The sequence below is a fragment of the Calonectris borealis genome, chromosome 1, assembly GCF_964195595.1.
Source record: "Calonectris borealis chromosome 1, bCalBor7.hap1.2, whole genome shotgun sequence".
Taxonomy (NCBI): domain Eukaryota; kingdom Metazoa; phylum Chordata; class Aves; order Procellariiformes; family Procellariidae; genus Calonectris; species Calonectris borealis.
Window position 1 is genome coordinate 53086562 of NC_134312.1, and position 16943 is coordinate 53103504.

General features: G+C 36.4%; 1 protein-coding gene across 2 annotated transcripts in view; it reads right to left on the bottom strand.

The window, feature by feature from the left end:
- ANKS1B (ankyrin repeat and sterile alpha motif domain containing 1B) overlaps positions 1 to 16943 on the bottom strand; it is a 449770-nt gene that overhangs the window by 189592 nt on the left and 243235 nt on the right. For both annotated transcript variants that reach the window (XM_075151688.1, XM_075151680.1), the window contains exon 15: positions 14026 to 14132. In XM_075151688.1, the coding sequence (XP_075007789.1) occupies positions 14026 to 14132 (107 nt within the window). The remainder of the gene's footprint in view (positions 1 to 14025; positions 14133 to 16943) is intronic.

Here is a 16943-nt window from a genome sequence, read left to right on the forward strand (position 1 = left end):
AATAAACCAGACAAAATAAGAGCTGCTGATCCCCGCTACACATTAAAGGAATGTTGCAAAGTCACAAAGCTACAAAACCGCAGAATGAAGACTGTTCAACACTGGCTTACCACCCTTCACCGCAGGATACATATTCTACATGGCATCGTACACACAGTATAATTATATTTATGAATAATCCATTAATTCAGTGCAGGGGGATGGATGTTACTTACAAAATAAGATAGCTGACATTTCTTTTTTTAGCCTTTATCATTCTCTGTGTGGGTCCATGTCTTATATATAGTTTTCCATTGAAGACCTCACCAGTAAGAATGACTCACTTTCTTCAGGCTTTTTTTAGACATTCATTGAAATAATATTAGGCAGCTCCAAAACAGGAAATAATATATTTTATAAGACTCCCTCAAGGCAAGGTGGCATTTTTATACCCATTATACAGATACAGAATTAAAGTAGGACTAATTAGGGCCAGAATTAAAAAAAAAAAAAATCTATTAGTTCTCAGTGCCTAAATGCAGGAATTGTTTTCTTCCATTTCAATGAGTACTTAGTATCTATCTACATATGTATTCAAAGGGCAACTGTAGTCAAATTCAGTTTTAGCTGTGGGCATTCATACCTCAGCAAATGCAAATTCTGCTCCTTCCCTTGCACATGTGTATCAAAGGGTTTTCAGTGCAAGAGTTTTATCAGAAAAACTTGTCACAATTTGTAGCTAGCTGTCCAGGTAAATCAGAAGCCTGAGACACTTTGGAAAATGGAAAAATCTGAATAATATGGTACTACAAAGCATGCTGGATAGCATGGCCAGCTTTCTGCAAGGAGTCAGTTTAAGCCCAGCCAAGCAAACTAGCTCTCACTCGGCACCAGCACTGCTGGGCCAGAGCTGTCTCCCAAAGAGTGACAAGAACAACTCTGTGAAAACCGTCCAGTTAAATGTCCCTCTGCTTTTGTTCAGGACTCCCTAAAATGTTTTAAGTCAGTAAAAGAACTTAGATGTGAATCAGACATCCTCCACCCCCCTCTTTGTTTTCTTTTATTCCCCTCCTTTCTTCCTGTTCTTCCCTCCCTCCCTCCCACCTTCCTTCCTTCCTTCCTTCCTTTGATTTGGAAACAAAAAAGACACATAGTAATTTCTACTGAGGAAAGAGGAAATGGAGAAAAGGAGGAAATGGGGAGCACAAGAAGAGTCCATCCTGCGGGAATAATGTGGCAGGGAGAGGGCTCAGAAACATAAATGCATTTTGGAGGAGAGGGTCAGACACAGAGAATCTCAGAAATAAAGAGAAATGAAGAGTGGCACCTGGGTAGCTCCAGGAGAGACACGAGGAATGCTAAGAAACAGTTTCTGCCATGAGTTTGGCTTATAGAACAATAAAATGCATGACTTCAAGATTAAAGTAATGATAAATTGCATATAGCTAGCTCATACACAGAAAATGTTCCTGATTCATTTTGTTTGGGGCATAAAAATATTAATAAGTATTAAATACTTGTTTTGTTTTCCTGCACTATTTTTAGCTTGAGTCCAATCATTGCCACTGATTAAGTTATTCAGAACTTAACTGAAGGTACTCAGTGAGATTCCTCAGGCGATCTGGTTACCTCTGGCTCACTCCTGAGAAACTGTGCTTTCCAACTGCAGGTACTTAAAAACCTGTACTATCAAAGGACAGACACAAGCAGATAACTGGCCACAGGATAGCTCTTAATATACAGATATTTCTATCCCAAGATTCTCTCTTGATTTCATATATGTGGGCCAACAATATTACGTAATTTCCTAGCCAGATAATTAAGGGAACAGAGAAGCATCTTCCCCAAACTCATAATCCCAATCAAAGGCTGACCTCAGAAAAGAACCTTAGATATACTGTTCTATGCATTCTCCACAGACCAGGCTTCTTCTGCATGTGCTAGCAAGTGTTTTCTTTATTCTCTTTTCCTCTGAGTCTCCATTTCTTATTGTTCAAGAAGGAAGGAAATCAGCATGCACTTTAAACAAATACATATATGAAGCAAGATGCTATTATATACATAGCAGAGTTAAGAGACAGAGGGAAATCAAACTATACAAGCAGGAACAGCAGAATTTTCTGACAAAAAGCCTGATATTACAGGGAACCAAAGATTTGTCTGTATCTGGGTTCTTTGGCACAATATTCCACTCTTGCTGTGTATTTTTCTGGGCAGAAAGTGAAGATCTACTATTTCTAGAGGCAATAAAACAAGTACTTAAAAAATCAGAACGTCAGGAAATAAAAAGTTCATGGACAGAATAGACACATTTCTAAATTCCAAGAGAGATGGAAAAAGAAATAAAATAACTTGCATTGTCAATTTATAATTCCTTTCTGGCAACAAGAGGGATGCCTAGGGAGTTCAGAGAAGCTAACAGAACTGTAATATTCATACTATATTTAAAAACGGATCAAGGCTAAAAACCAACTCAGTATTGTGCAATCTTTTATCCTAATGCAGCATAGCAGCTAAGAATTATTATTTCTTTATAAACGCCATCTTAACTTCAAGAAGCGGGCTTTCTATGTGATTAAAAGGGGAGGTGTTTAGAGAGAGCATACCTGAAGCAGTGAAAAAGCTGTTAAATAGTGTGGCTACTGAAGAATAGAAGCTATCAATCATTTCAGAGATTTTAAGAGCTGTAACCAGCTGCACATATATTTTTTTTAGCGTGAGCTGTAAGGTTCCAGTGAATAAGATGCAGATTTTTTCCCCCCTCTTCCTAATTGCAAAGGAGGATTGTGCACAGAGAGCCACTCTTTGCCAGTTCATGGCTGCTAACTAGGCAGTCAGAGAAAATACTGTTTGGGATTTATATCAGAAAGGTCATTTGATAGGTGTTTATCCAGCATACTTTTATTGGTGGTGTTACAGTTTTTAATATTTAAGCTGACTGTTAGCACTTGTATCCACAGTAACCTTATCCCTCCACATCTGCCACCCGGGCAAATACTTTTGGATCTTTGGATCAAAAAATTTTCAAGGAATTATTATTCAGTCAAAGACTTTCAACACAAATCTAGAGCAGGTATGGTACATCTTGCAAATTTAGCCCATTGTTCCCATCAATAACGCTATTAAATCATTCAGTTTCCAATAATTCAATAAAATACTGCATAAGACAATACCAATAAACATCTGAAACATGAGATTTCAGTTAACTCATGGGTTGTATGTACGAGTGTATATACCATCAGTTGCATCAGTACCAGCCAGTCTAAAACAAATACAGTGTATAGTTGCATAGAGATTTTATCCCATATGCACAGTAATTGGAGCTTAATGAGGGGCAGCAAAAGATACAGAATATAATACGTTCCATAGTGAATAAAATGTTTGAAATGTTTAATGTAGTGTTTTAAAGTCTACAAAAGTAAATTATTTGGGGAGTAAAGTAGCATTTGTATCACTTGTTTTCCTGAAAATATATTTCAATCAGTAGTGGACTAAGACGACCAGAGACCAGGTGTGAATTTCATTGTGTGACCTTGTATTTATCATGAATAAAAACTTGTTGTTAATTCAATCAATTATGCTTATGTGGAATAAAATCATAGTTAAGACAAGGCAGTTTGCTTTGTCTGCACTGGGCCTTTACCTTACTTTCAGCAGTTGAAGAATATATCTTTTTTCCCATTGAAAGTCAAGAACATCAAACTTTCTTAGAATTGAACGTGTGCTTAGACCTATGTAAAACATTCGGACAAAGTTTTTGGACGTGGCCTCTAATGCACAGTGCTCAGCTTCTGAAAAATTATGACAAAAGTGTTTCTCACTGAATACGTTCATTTTTACTTGTCTAAAGTTATCATCTGAAGTATTACCCTTTTATCTTTTCTAACTCTTTATAACCCAGTTTCTAAAATGCAAATGCAAACAAGAAGCATGTTTGGATGTATAAGTAAGTACTTTAAAGTGATAACACAATTCTAATGTTCCAGATGAACAATACTAGACAAGTGTAAATCACTGCTGGATGAGAAGAGAAGGCAGTTTGGGGGTCTCATAATTGTTTTAAACAACCATTGGGCTAAGGTTGTAAAATCATTAAGCAATGCAACACTAGAAAAATAAAAACAAGTTTTGTTTTTAACTGCTATTTCTTTGAAATGTGTGCTTGTGCATACTCAAATCTCAGTACACTGAATGAGGAAGGAATTTTGAGGAAAAAAATTAGTAGAGAAATCTGTGATTGAAGACTGAGGCATATGAATGTGAAGGATGAACTGAGGTTGCAGAGGTACTGTAACTCTCCAGTTCTTTATTTTTGAGCACATGGAATTTTTCACCTTAGTGAAATTTTGTGTAATGTGTGTATGTGTGTGCACCGTGCATGTGTGAATAGACAGAACAGACAGCACATTGTGAAGGGCAGGCAGAATGGACAGCATGTTGACAAAGGCTTCATGGGTTTCACTGCTTTTGTCATTAAAAAGGTTAAAGCTGACGCTGGGGTGTTGGTACCATAAAAAATATATGGGCATGGGGTATGGGAGAAGGAAACATTTTCACCAATGTGTGGAAAAATGGAAGATCTCTAAACTGAAGGAGAAAAAGTTTAGGTGCCCAGGAAATTTAGAAGCGGTCAGGCAAACTCTATACCAGGAGTGGCTTGCTTGCATGGCAATTCTGGTACATCGTATTCTAGAACAGCTTTTAAAAGATAGCTGTGGCTGTAGTAGCAAAATTAAGCTTGTCTCCCTTGTTGAAATTTTAATTCTTTTTGATGGAAGGAAAGCTTCTCGTCCTGATGAGAGGCACAATGTGTTGTACAATGCATCTGTTTCTTTACTGGTTTCCCTTAAATATTTTGTTCATCTCCCAACTGCACAGTTACTTCATTTGGTTTTATTCTCTTTCCATTACATCCCATAGCGACATTCTGTTCACTTCCCCATTTTCTCCCCCCCCAGACTCGATACTGATGACAGTAACTAACTGTTGCTAATAACATCACCATCCATTTCCTTTTTGAATAAGGCATTAGTTGTATGGTGAAAGGTTGACAACAAAGAGGTCAGGAGTCTGGAAAGCTATACTGAGGATGAATCCTGTGATCTGAAATACATATTGGTAGTATATTTGTATTTTATTTGTCCTCTAATAGTTCATTTATTCTCCAGGAGTTCTCAAAGATGATTGCTAAAGGATCTAGTATTTTCTCTTCAGTTTCTTAAGACTCTTCATCAAACATCACCTAACCTAGATGATTTGGATATTTTAATTAACGAAGTACTCTTTTATCTGCTTGCAGTATGATTGCTCTCTCTCTCTTTCTCTCCCTCTTTCTCTAATACCTCAGTGGTCTTCATTAACACTGTATTTCACTAATTCTCGTACTTTGTTCTTTATGCTAAAACTAAAATGACTCTTATCTGACTTCTAGCGGCGGTCATAACTTTCTTAATATTCTTTTTAGCTATACCATATTGATAAAACCTTTTCTGAATGCATTCTACTGACATAGTAAATGAAACGTCATTTTCTCTCCTAATGTTTTCCTTATTGTATTTTGGTTATTTACCCATTCTTTCATGAAGTATTCTCTCTTTCCTTCATTTTAGATTGTTTCAATTTTATTCACCTGCATTAACACTTGTTCATATAACTACCTGAGCTTTTGTTACATCACTCAGTCTTCCTTCATAAAGGATAACATGTCCAAGAATCTTATGCTTATTTCCAGTTATCTGTTAGTACCCATTAATCTTTACCTGATAACTCCTTCAGAATCCCACAATGTAATTATCTGTAATCAAGCTCCTCTGTACTGCTGTGTCCTTCAAACCTCTTTAACTTAGTCAGGGAAGTCTGTCATTGCTTGAGATTAATTTACCTATTGGTCCAGATTCCATTTAATTGTTTCTTGTTGGACAGTATTGTTCTAAAACAGTAATATACACAACCATATATTGTGTTCCTTTTAAAATTCCTTTTATTGTTTTTTGGTTGGTTTTTTTAAATTTTATTTTATTGAGAAGTATTCCCATATGGAATAACTAAGAATAAGCTGTAACATTCTATTACATATAAGCCACTGGTTTTAAGTCTACCATTGCCTTCCATTGCAAAGCTTTCCGTTATTTACCTACAATGTAAATACAATTATAAACTGATTGTCCTTTGAATCTTCAGTTTTTCACTCTGAAGAGTAAAAACTCTTAGACTTTTTGCTTGTCTTAACCTTTAAACTTTGTTACTTTTAATGACCTTTACATATTGTCATGTTTTCCTTATCTTTCATAAGTTATGAAGAATAGCATTATACAGATCATTCTACACACAAACATTTCTAATTCTTCAAGATTAGCATTGTCATTTTGGTAACAAAATCAGATGGAAGGTTTTGGCCTTAAATAAATACATAGCAAGAACATTGTATCGGCATTACATCTCTTATTTTATCAGTTATTAAAATGTCATGCTTTACTATATCATTATTAGAATTTTCACCTGCTTTATCAACCTAACTTCTAGATTGAAATATTTGCTACTACTTTCTTATAAACTTACATTTAGGGCCAACAGACAATTCCTCAGTCTCAGAATACAGTTCGTCAGTATTTGTACACTGAGATGAAGGCCAGTCTCTGTACTAGGTGGGCTTTTAGCTCAAGCACAACATTTCACATTAACATTTAACATATTGTTAGAACAGATGGGACTAATTCCAGTCCTCAAGTACCATACTCACAGGTATGTACTATGAAACAGGTTCACTTTTAGTGGTGACTGTACATGCAATGGCTTTCAACATCTGGATTTGGCCCTCTGTTCTTAGTGAGGGTAAGACAGCCCAATACATTGATATGTACATTGGGCAAGCTCTTTTCTCTCAGACTGCTGTAGACTGAGCTTTCCAAAGAGGCACATATATACTGGATGTCACTAACCTGAATGGCAGAGGTGAGTGGAAGGGCATTCCACCGCATCTACTGGCACCTGGATTGTCTACCAAGTGTGCAGCCTGAAATCCTGCCTGTGTGCCTTGTATGTACAACTTTGTGTAGAGCAAAATGTACATAGAGATGGCCAAATATTCCAGAACAACCAGAGAAACCCTCACCTAAAGGTTAACTTAGCAGAACCTAGCAGACAGGCAGATGGACCCATCCCTGATTATACCTTCAAGATGCAACTGTCGAGACAGGTTTAGATGAAAACATACTCCTTCTGACTCTCAGCAAATCCACCATACCCAGGATACCTTAATGAAGTCAACAGTCTGTCTCCAGATGGGTTCCTTATGAATCAATTGTTCCAAGTGAAATACACAAAAATACTGTCTTGTTTTTCTTTCCTCTGTTGAGCAATCGTTACTGCCAAAATTATCATAAAGTCTTTGTCAAGTACAGGATCAGTCAAGAGCCTGCAGTGCCTATGTTTTTCACACACACACTCACACACACACACGACATATATAGATATATAAACATGAAGCAGATTCCTCTAAAATCCGTTTCCACTGGCGAACGAGCACTGCCTCTCCAGATCTGCATGCACTCGCACAAGATGATGAAGAATGGTCTGAGACCTCAAGACAGAAAGATAGTGCAAGCTATTATTTACACATGCGATATTGAGGAGTACATTAATAAGCCCTGCTGTCTCTCGACCAGCTTGAGGAATACCATGACAGAAGCATTAACTGGAGCATGTGGAATGGGATTATTTGTTAGACCTGCTGCTGTTGCAGGATGGCAGGCACAATCTTCATCTCTGGCACCCACCTGAGCTCTGCTTTGCAGGTTTTATAGTAAGAATCCCTACTAGGATGAAAAAGAAGATCTTGAAGCCTCAGGGCTGGATGTTCTGAGGGAGGAGAAAAAGCTTTAATAAAAATACTTTGTGTTTCCTTTTCAGTGAACCCTGGATGGATTCTAGCCCAAATTGAGCCATCGATGTTTTTGTGTCTACATGGTAGCTTAAGGAGACCTAGTAAAAACATCAATACAGCCTAGACAGTGATTCAGCTGACCAGATGAATCTACTTTAATTTATCCTGAAATAAGTACTCTAATAGTTAGTCAGCCAGTCAGGTAAATTGCATTCCATGCTCCATTGGCTTTAATGGCTGATTGGATGCTTCACCTAGTTGCCCACAGATACGAATTTAGAGTCATTTGAGGTGCTGCAAATGCACATTGCCTGGAATCCAACTGAAGCTCCAGACGGGTATGGGTTTTCCATAGATCCTGTATCATATACTCCAGGCCTACACAGATGTCTCAGACGTCTCAAGTGCTTCCAATACGTGGGCAACTGAACTGAGTCCTAAACATCTACTGATTGGTACACATGTAGATATCTATATTTGAACTTTAACTCTGCCCCACTCTATGTTTGGCTAACAGGTTGGACTAAGGGAAGAGTTGGTCTGCCTCAGGAGCTACAGTCGCAAAGGGTTACTGAGGTGAAGGAGAGGAAGACTCAGAAGAGAGCAGAGTGACAAAGAGCCACTTTGCTCAGGGAAGAGGCCAGGGCCACACTGGCACTGAGAGGAGCTCTACAGTTTTAGTGTCAAGTTCTGTAGATCTGCCATGAAACTAAAAGCAAGTCCTGGAATTTGCAAGTGAGGTCCAGACGAAGGGATTGAAACTCCTGGTTCCAGGCATATATTCTAAGATTTTATTAGATGTACAGAAAATCTTAAACCACAGCTTATTCCAGCATCAGTGGGACCCATATTCCTTCTACTCTGCTAAAAATGTGGCTTGCTGCATACCACTGACTGCCAGTTTTAAGGTTGCCTTAAACAGTTCTTCATTTCTGGGTAAACTACAAACAGACAATGCTCTCTAAATCTTCTTACGCTTCAGATGATGCATAAATGCCCTGATGAGTTTCTGCAGTAGCCATTATGGGCCTGGGGAGCTCAGAGCCTGGATGTTGCAAAGGTTGATCTGCTCTCCTAAGCATGTTAGGAGTTGGCTTCTGAAAGTCACTAAAGGCACTACAGACTAGAACCCTTGTCAAACATTGGCCTCTTTTTCATCATCTGCAGCATGGCTAATTTAAGAAAGGTGTTGGCAGACTGACTCACTGTTTTGAGCTTTCATCTAATGCCCAAATCATCAATCTCTGCACCACGTATTTTTGGATAAAAGCTGTGGTGGTCTCTACAAGTGCAGGACTTGGAGCCAACGCACATAGATAATTTCTTTCAGGTGCATTTCACTCTAAAGAAATAAAATTGCTTCTGTCCTTTACACTTGATACAGAGTTTAAGATCCTCCAGAGATATTAAAGGTAAGAAGAATTACTGGGTATTCCAGGACAACAAATCCCAGGAATGACACCTGAGAGAGGACAGTCTCCAGATAAACTTCATCTGACTAATAAACCTCCAGACATAGTAAAAAATGAAAGAAAAGAAACAAAGAAAGAAAGAGAGAGAGGAAGGCGGAAAGAAAAGTCAAAACTTAACTCAAAACTAAATCCAAAACAGGCAGCTAAAGGGAATTGAGAAGGTAGTCTATGCCTAGCACTGTGAAACCAGGTAAATACTTGTGCAGCTAAGGTCACAGGATGAATACAAATACAGAAAATTATTAGAAGGAAAATAAATGTATATGCAACTAAGATACTAGGTGGAAACTCAAGACATCTATATTCAGTTCCTAGACATGTCATAAGCTCTGTGTGACCTACAACACTTAAGACTCATTTCAGCTGTAGAAGCGTCAGGACTCTAGAGCCATCTGAGATGCTCAGTGGTATCCCACCTGGATGCCAGCTGCTAATCATGAAGGGTCTGGCTGTCTCTGGTTAGTAATATCTGTCAGCCCTGTCTGGATCTCCTGGATTCCCTACAGTATCTCAATTGGTACTAGATACCTATGTTTAAGCAACTGAATTGATCTGTTAAACATTATGTTAGTAGCTATTTTAAGAACTAGTGCCTCTTATCTCAAATGTATAAGCAGTTTTAAATTCCACCCTGCAGTCACTCTATGCCTCAGTTTCCCAACAGTGAAAAAGAGAGAATTTTAAAAAAGACTTTGGCAATACTTAGATCCTCAGGCAATGCGAGCCATTTAAGTACTTGAAGGGGTAGAGGTGCATGTCTGTAAGTTCAGAGCAGCAATGAAAGTCTAGTGTCTAATGTTGATTCAGGTTATTAACTGTTACTAATGAACAATATTTTGGAATGTCAAAAAATATAATAAAATTCTTCATAGTTTTTTGTTTACTCATTTTGTTTGCCTGGTCCTTGTTTCTCTCATACAGTGTTTTATAAATCTTTTTAAGAGATATTATCTTCATCAAATTGCAATATTAAGCAAGTGATAAAATTTCAGAATATCTTAAATGATTAGAACAACCTATAAATAGATAGTCATATGCAGTCCTTAATCAGAACTAGTCCCCACTGGGCAGTGATTTGATTGAACTGCTTTTATCTCTGTGAATCTAGAATGGTGTCTTTGATGAAGCTCCAGAGTTGTAGAAAGCTGCATGAAGGATCTAGTAACCTCACACATTTGCATATTTTCATCTGTTTCTCTGCAATTTAACTTTTTTTCTCAGCATACTGAGTTATGTAGGCCTGCAAGTGTGCATAAAGATTATAGCTTGTCCCAGGGATATCCATGGGACCTATGCATCAAAAGGTGTTAATGGATTCATTAGGTTTCCTTATTGTTTATATCTAGTTTATATAATGCAATTTACGACTGATCTAATTGTTTTCTTGCACTTTAGAATTAGTTTAACTGCAAAATAGCTTTTACATTATGAAACTGCAGTATCATCTGCATCTTAATGTATAGGTTATCTCTGCACAAAGTCACTACAAATTTTTACATCTGAAGGACACTGCAGCCTATTACACAACAAATTATCAAAGTTAATAATGACTGCATATATATATATACGTATTCAAGTATGATTCTACACCTACAAGCACACATGAACCAAGTCTTAGGACTGAATCTGCCTTGGGCCTACTAAATATTACGCAAGTGTCATTTCTGCATGACACTAATAGTAGGTACGAATTGCACTTACTATGTGTGCAAATACGCTGTAAGTAGAAATAAAGTAATTCATGAAAATACAACTAATTTTTTAATACTATGTTTAAACCTATTTTAAAAACATATATATTGATGAACTATGGAAAAAAATTCATACTGTAAAGTTAATAGGAAACAGGCTGTTTCTTACTATAAAGTCCACAGACTTCAGGTAACATAAACAAATCTTCTTAATTCTAAGCATAGTGTAGTGAATAACTTTCCTAATGCCCAAGGTGGACTAAACACAAGGAGTTAATTTCTATGATCTAATGAATGATTAACTGTGAAATATTTTTATCTGAAAAACACCTTTTTATTAGAATGCTAATTTAATTAATAGAATTTTGCTGTTGAGAGTAGTATAAATAGGATATATTTGTTCTCAGATGTATGTTATTCCACGGACATTAATTATATCATTGTGATATTCCCTCTCCTGTTCTGAACATCTAGTAAGACCTGTACTACTAAATCATACTTAATAGGAGTGTGATGGTTGTTGCTTAGGCAACAGAATGAATAAATGCAGGTCAGAATGTGCTTCCAGAAAAACAAAAGCAGGAATATGGTACAGAATAAAGAACAAATATGTCTAACTGATTTTTCTGCGTTGAAGTATTAGAGTTGTTCAATGTAAAGTAACTAACCTCTCTGAAACACTTAATTTAATAAGCTTGTAAAATACAGTTTAATATGTAAACCACTTTAATAAAGGTAAAGCAGTTCTCTCATATTAAGGAAGACTACAACACTCCAATTTTGGAGTAATCTGAATTTTTCTTACACCATAGCAGGTCTTTCTTCTCTCATTTTCCTATATACTTTCCAAATTTAATTTTCTCTTTAACATTTTGACTAGAATGGAAAATATTTTGAAAAACACTCATTTAAATTTTCAGGAGAGGCTTTTCTTACATAATGCTGATATATTCAAAAGAATAATATATAAAGAAATTGGTCTTTTCTGATCATTTTTATTTTCAATAAAATATGGAAACTATTCAATTTCTGGTACAAACAAAAAATGAAATATGTAACAGCATGATGCACAGTGTGAAATCAATAAATGAGGAATTATTAAATTACTGAAATTATACATCTTTTTTTACTAGGCAATTTTCCAGCTTTTTGCTTATCATTGGATTCAAGAATCTAATCTTCCATTCACATATGCATGCTACCCCAACTAATATTAAGAGTAATTATGTATTTTACCTGTGATATATATTTAAAAACAAACCACTTCAGAAAAGGCTTAAATTAAAATGACTGGAAAACATTAGCTAACACACAAGTCTGCAGGCATAACTTAATCTGCCTGATACCTGAAAAGTTTGATTTGTGTATTGAATAATAGAATTTCGTATATAATTTGTATGTCTACCTAAACATCCTAATAAGAGACGTAGGAAATGAAAGTTTTATAAATTCCCCCAGAATGTGGTTCAGGCCCCTCCAGAGCCAGGGGACGCCTGGAAAGCCCTCCAGAGCAGTTTCTTTGGCTTCTCCGGTGCTCATCATTTACCTGTGGTAGGTGTACCCCTCTGCATTTGTTATGCCACCTACAGCCACTTGTGAACAATTTCCCTCTGTAATCTCTTTCAGATTTATGTAACTGATGCTACAACATATATAAGAATATATAAGAATAACAACATGTATAAGAATATGTGGTTACATTTTGGGAAACTGTAGCTTGAAACGCATTTTGGAATTTTTTTTTTTACATTGCTGGGCTGACAGCATACCCTTGCAGCTTTGTTTTCAAGAATATTTAAAGATAAAGTTTCTAATGATTTTTATTGATATAAGCAAAAGATCACACGGCAGCCATATAAAAACAGTAAGAAACCTCTACACTATTATAATGTGGAAATGGCAGAGATCTGTGCCTTAATTTTCTGATCAGTAAGCCATAGGCATATAATGATGTTGGCAAAAGAAATTAAATGGGAAAAACACAACTCATGATGATTTTAGAGCCATGATATTCATGCTGTTTCACTTCTGTTTCTTATATGCCAGGTGTAAGTTATGAAAAGTTAGAACTGTTCCAAGATATACATGGTTACTAAAAATATCTTTAAAAAGGGTTGATTAATAACATTTTAAGCTCTGATACTTTATAAGAAATGTGGTCAGGATTTTTGCAAGAGGTTCAAGTAATGGGAATACTGAAGCAGGTAGAAAAGTGATTATATAACGACCTTACAAGTAAGCTTCTCTCTTTACTGTCAATATTTAGTTCAACTGGAAGTTTGTGCATGACAGGTCTATGTTACTTTACACCACATGGTAATACCGTAAATTCTGAAGTACAGAAAATTTTATTTCATTCATATGTTTCTGAAAAATGCCCAGAGTTAAAACATGCAAATGGAACTACTAAAAGGAATGCATTACTTTTCCACACAGGGCATAAGTTTCAACAAGTGAATCCCATAGCCTGATTATCTAAGATGCAAAAACATTTAACTGAGGCATCCAGAATCACTTGCAGAGAGAGCACACTTCATTAAATAATTTTCTGGTATTAAAATACTTCTCAATACAAGAACGGCCTTGTATGTTATTTAATTATTATTACAATGATGTTAATGTTTAAATAAAAGTGATAACGTGATGTGTTGCAGATAGGGGTGTTTACAGCTTTTAGATACTGTGAAAATCCTGCAATGGATTGAAAGAACTGTGCATTTTTCTTTTTTAATCTGAAGATTGATAGGGGTGAGAGAGAACCTTAATAGTCAGTTTTTCTTTTACCATTTTTCTGGCTAGAATATTTTGTAACGTGTACAATTTGGAAGTTTATACAAGGACAGTTTATATATTAATTTAGCTAGACATAGAAAAGTGAAACACTAAACAGATCTTCTCAGTGCAATGCAGAATAGCTCTAAGGTTTTTATGAGCACATAAGAGACAGACAAAAAAGGCAGCTACAGTGTATATATACAGCTATGCACAGAAGATTTCTTACCATAAATTGCACATTGTCAAATCCATTAGCCAGCAAGTGGTTTTCATACTGAGGTAGCCCAATATTTTCCAACCATTGTCCCACTGTCTGGACAGGGCATCGGGGTCCTGTAGGAGGGTGAAGAGGGAGGCGTTTAAGCAACGAATAACCATCCACTGGATAATAGCGGTAGTCCTGGGCTGAGAGGTGGCATTGCCACATCGTGTTCCTGGGAAAGTTGGTATCAAAGGAGCCCGCCAGCTTGACAAATTAATGTTTTCAGCAAGCAGAAAAGTCAGAAGTAAAACATAGTTTACAGGGCAGTATATAGCGTAAGATCTGATCCAAGCTCTACATTTCTTAGTTATTAATCTTTACTACAGACCAGTACGTCATACAGTAGGAAAAAAAAAAAAAGGCATATCAAGCTGTCAGCTAAGCTGTTCTCCGTTATACGTGATTGTTGGAATACTCCACAATGAGCAATGCACTGCCAGCAGCAAGAATTCTTTTTATCAAGTACTCCTACACTCATCAGTATGCAGCTCCATGCTTCTTGCTCCCCCTCGCTCTCTCCCCTTCATTACCCAGCCTAGGCTACACCTCGCATTTTCAATAATAGCCATCAGATAAGGCAGATTTTTTTTTGTCTGCAAGCTGTAAGCCTGCTGCTGCTGCTTCCTCCTACACACCCATCCAAGCGTCAATCTTGAATGATGAGAGCAGTCAAAACAAATGCAGAAAATAGCAAGATTCAAAAGCAACCTAGAGCACTTAAATCTGAATAGAATCTTCATACCAGTTACGCTTTACATATCTGTTTGTTGTAGATTTTTACGTTTCAGAAGACATTAAGAAACGCAATACATAAACCATAGCCTATGGCATAGTTTACTATGCCTTCCCCTTTCCCCTTTTAATACAAGATTTTAATACAAGAGTCTGCGTCTCTGCTTATATAATAGCAAAACCCTTTAATGACTCGATAATGAATACATTTCACAGTTTCTCTCCTGTAGTACAGCAAAAGACATAAACGGCACAACAATTTTAGTCAAAGTAATTAGATTATCTGCATGATTTCTTCAACCGTAAAATATTATAAGACACAAGAAAACCTTCATGCCAACATATAATAATTCAACTTGAAAAGGTCACCATTTCAAATGAATAATTAGAAGAATATTTTTACTAAATAAAATTTTAAGTTTATATCCTTTTCTTACAAAAATGTGAATGATAGCAGGCAGACGTATAAGATTTGCATGATTTCTAGAGAGAATGTATATTTTATCAACTATAACTGGAAAGAAATTAATAAAAGATGAATTTAAAATTAAAGCAAAGTTCATTTTCTGCACAAGAAACCAAATACCTCACGATGTATTTTCCATCAATGTTCCATTTTTGAGACAGTTCCTCTCAAGATAGAAATATTTTACACCTTTGTTCTGAGAGGAATGTTTACTAAACTTTTGCTTTTCATAACAGGATCAAAGGACTTAGCAAAAAAGGCAGAAAACGGGTATATTCAGGGTACAATTCTAAGAAGAATCCTGTCCAGTAGAACTTCCTTTATTTAACACATTAATTACTTTTCATTGTTTTTCTTGTCCATTGTGAATCTCAAGCAATGACCATCTCTAAGGAGGAATTTAATTCCAGGCATAAGGAAATTATAGATATCTGTCAAGGGCATCAATTGGGATTGATGATACTATGACAGAAAACTGTTTCATAGAAATCCAAACCTACAGTCTGACCGACACGTTATAACACCAAGTCTCTGCAAGTGACATGCAGAGGCTCCCCGAGCAGTCACACAACAGACTCTAAACTTAGCTGGATATTTAAAATTAACAATATTTTAAGAGTTTCAACTCCAACCTGACTAGTTCTTGGGCTAAAACTGGATGACCTTTCACTCTGATATTGCTGCTTGGATTTGCGGAACATCTCATACAAACTGAATTCCATAATGATTTTGTAGAATAATTTTAGTTGAGCCACAGAAGATCTTTCATGAGGTTGCAAAGTTGCCTAAGACAGGTCTGTTATGAGATCTTACATTACTCCAGGTCTCCTTGATACATTTCTACATGAAGTATGAAAGGTTCATTACATCTCTCAGAAAAGTACCGAAGGCTTATCAGGCGCTGGTACATCTGTAATTGCTGAAGAAACTTTTAGGAGTTTTCTCAAGTATTTAATAACAATAGCATGTGAATAGATGCAATATAAAGCATGTATTTTTGGTAAGAGTACAGTGTACACAAATAGCTAAATATGTACTTCAAACAGATTAATGGATAATTCATTTTTTCTCAGAGAAAGTAGATATACCAAATTGATAGGAATCTAGGTCTCACAGAGATACAAATGCATTTGTTCACACCTTTCTGTAAATCTTCCTTATTTTGCAGAGTTTTTTCTACTGTGATTCAATATCTTTGTACATAGATGGAGCATAATCCCTTCAGGGTTGTGCCCAGTCAGTAGCAAGGCTGTAGGGAGGGAGGTCGGCTATGTTGAGTTGAAATATAGTGGACTTCCCTTGGGTAAGCAACAGAGAACAAATTGAGAATAAAATTATCTTAAACAAGATGAGAATTAAATCCTTGCTGAATTTGTCTTAATTGACTGAGAAATCATGAATTCCTTTGAAAAGGATTCCTGACTTTCTCTTCCCGTTTCCCCCATAAGCAGAAAAATTGATATCGGAAAGAGACCTAGAGAAGCATAATCCCACTCACTGAAAGGATCATGCATCATCCTGTATTTTCCATACATGCGTAGACACAAATGTCTCTGCATCTTGTGTCCCCCACCAACAAAAAGGTTCTGCCCACAATACGGCACAGCCAAAAATCAATATACCAGTTTCATGGTCAAACTGCTTCTTCCTTACCGTACTATAAACAGCATGGGAGTTATGCTGC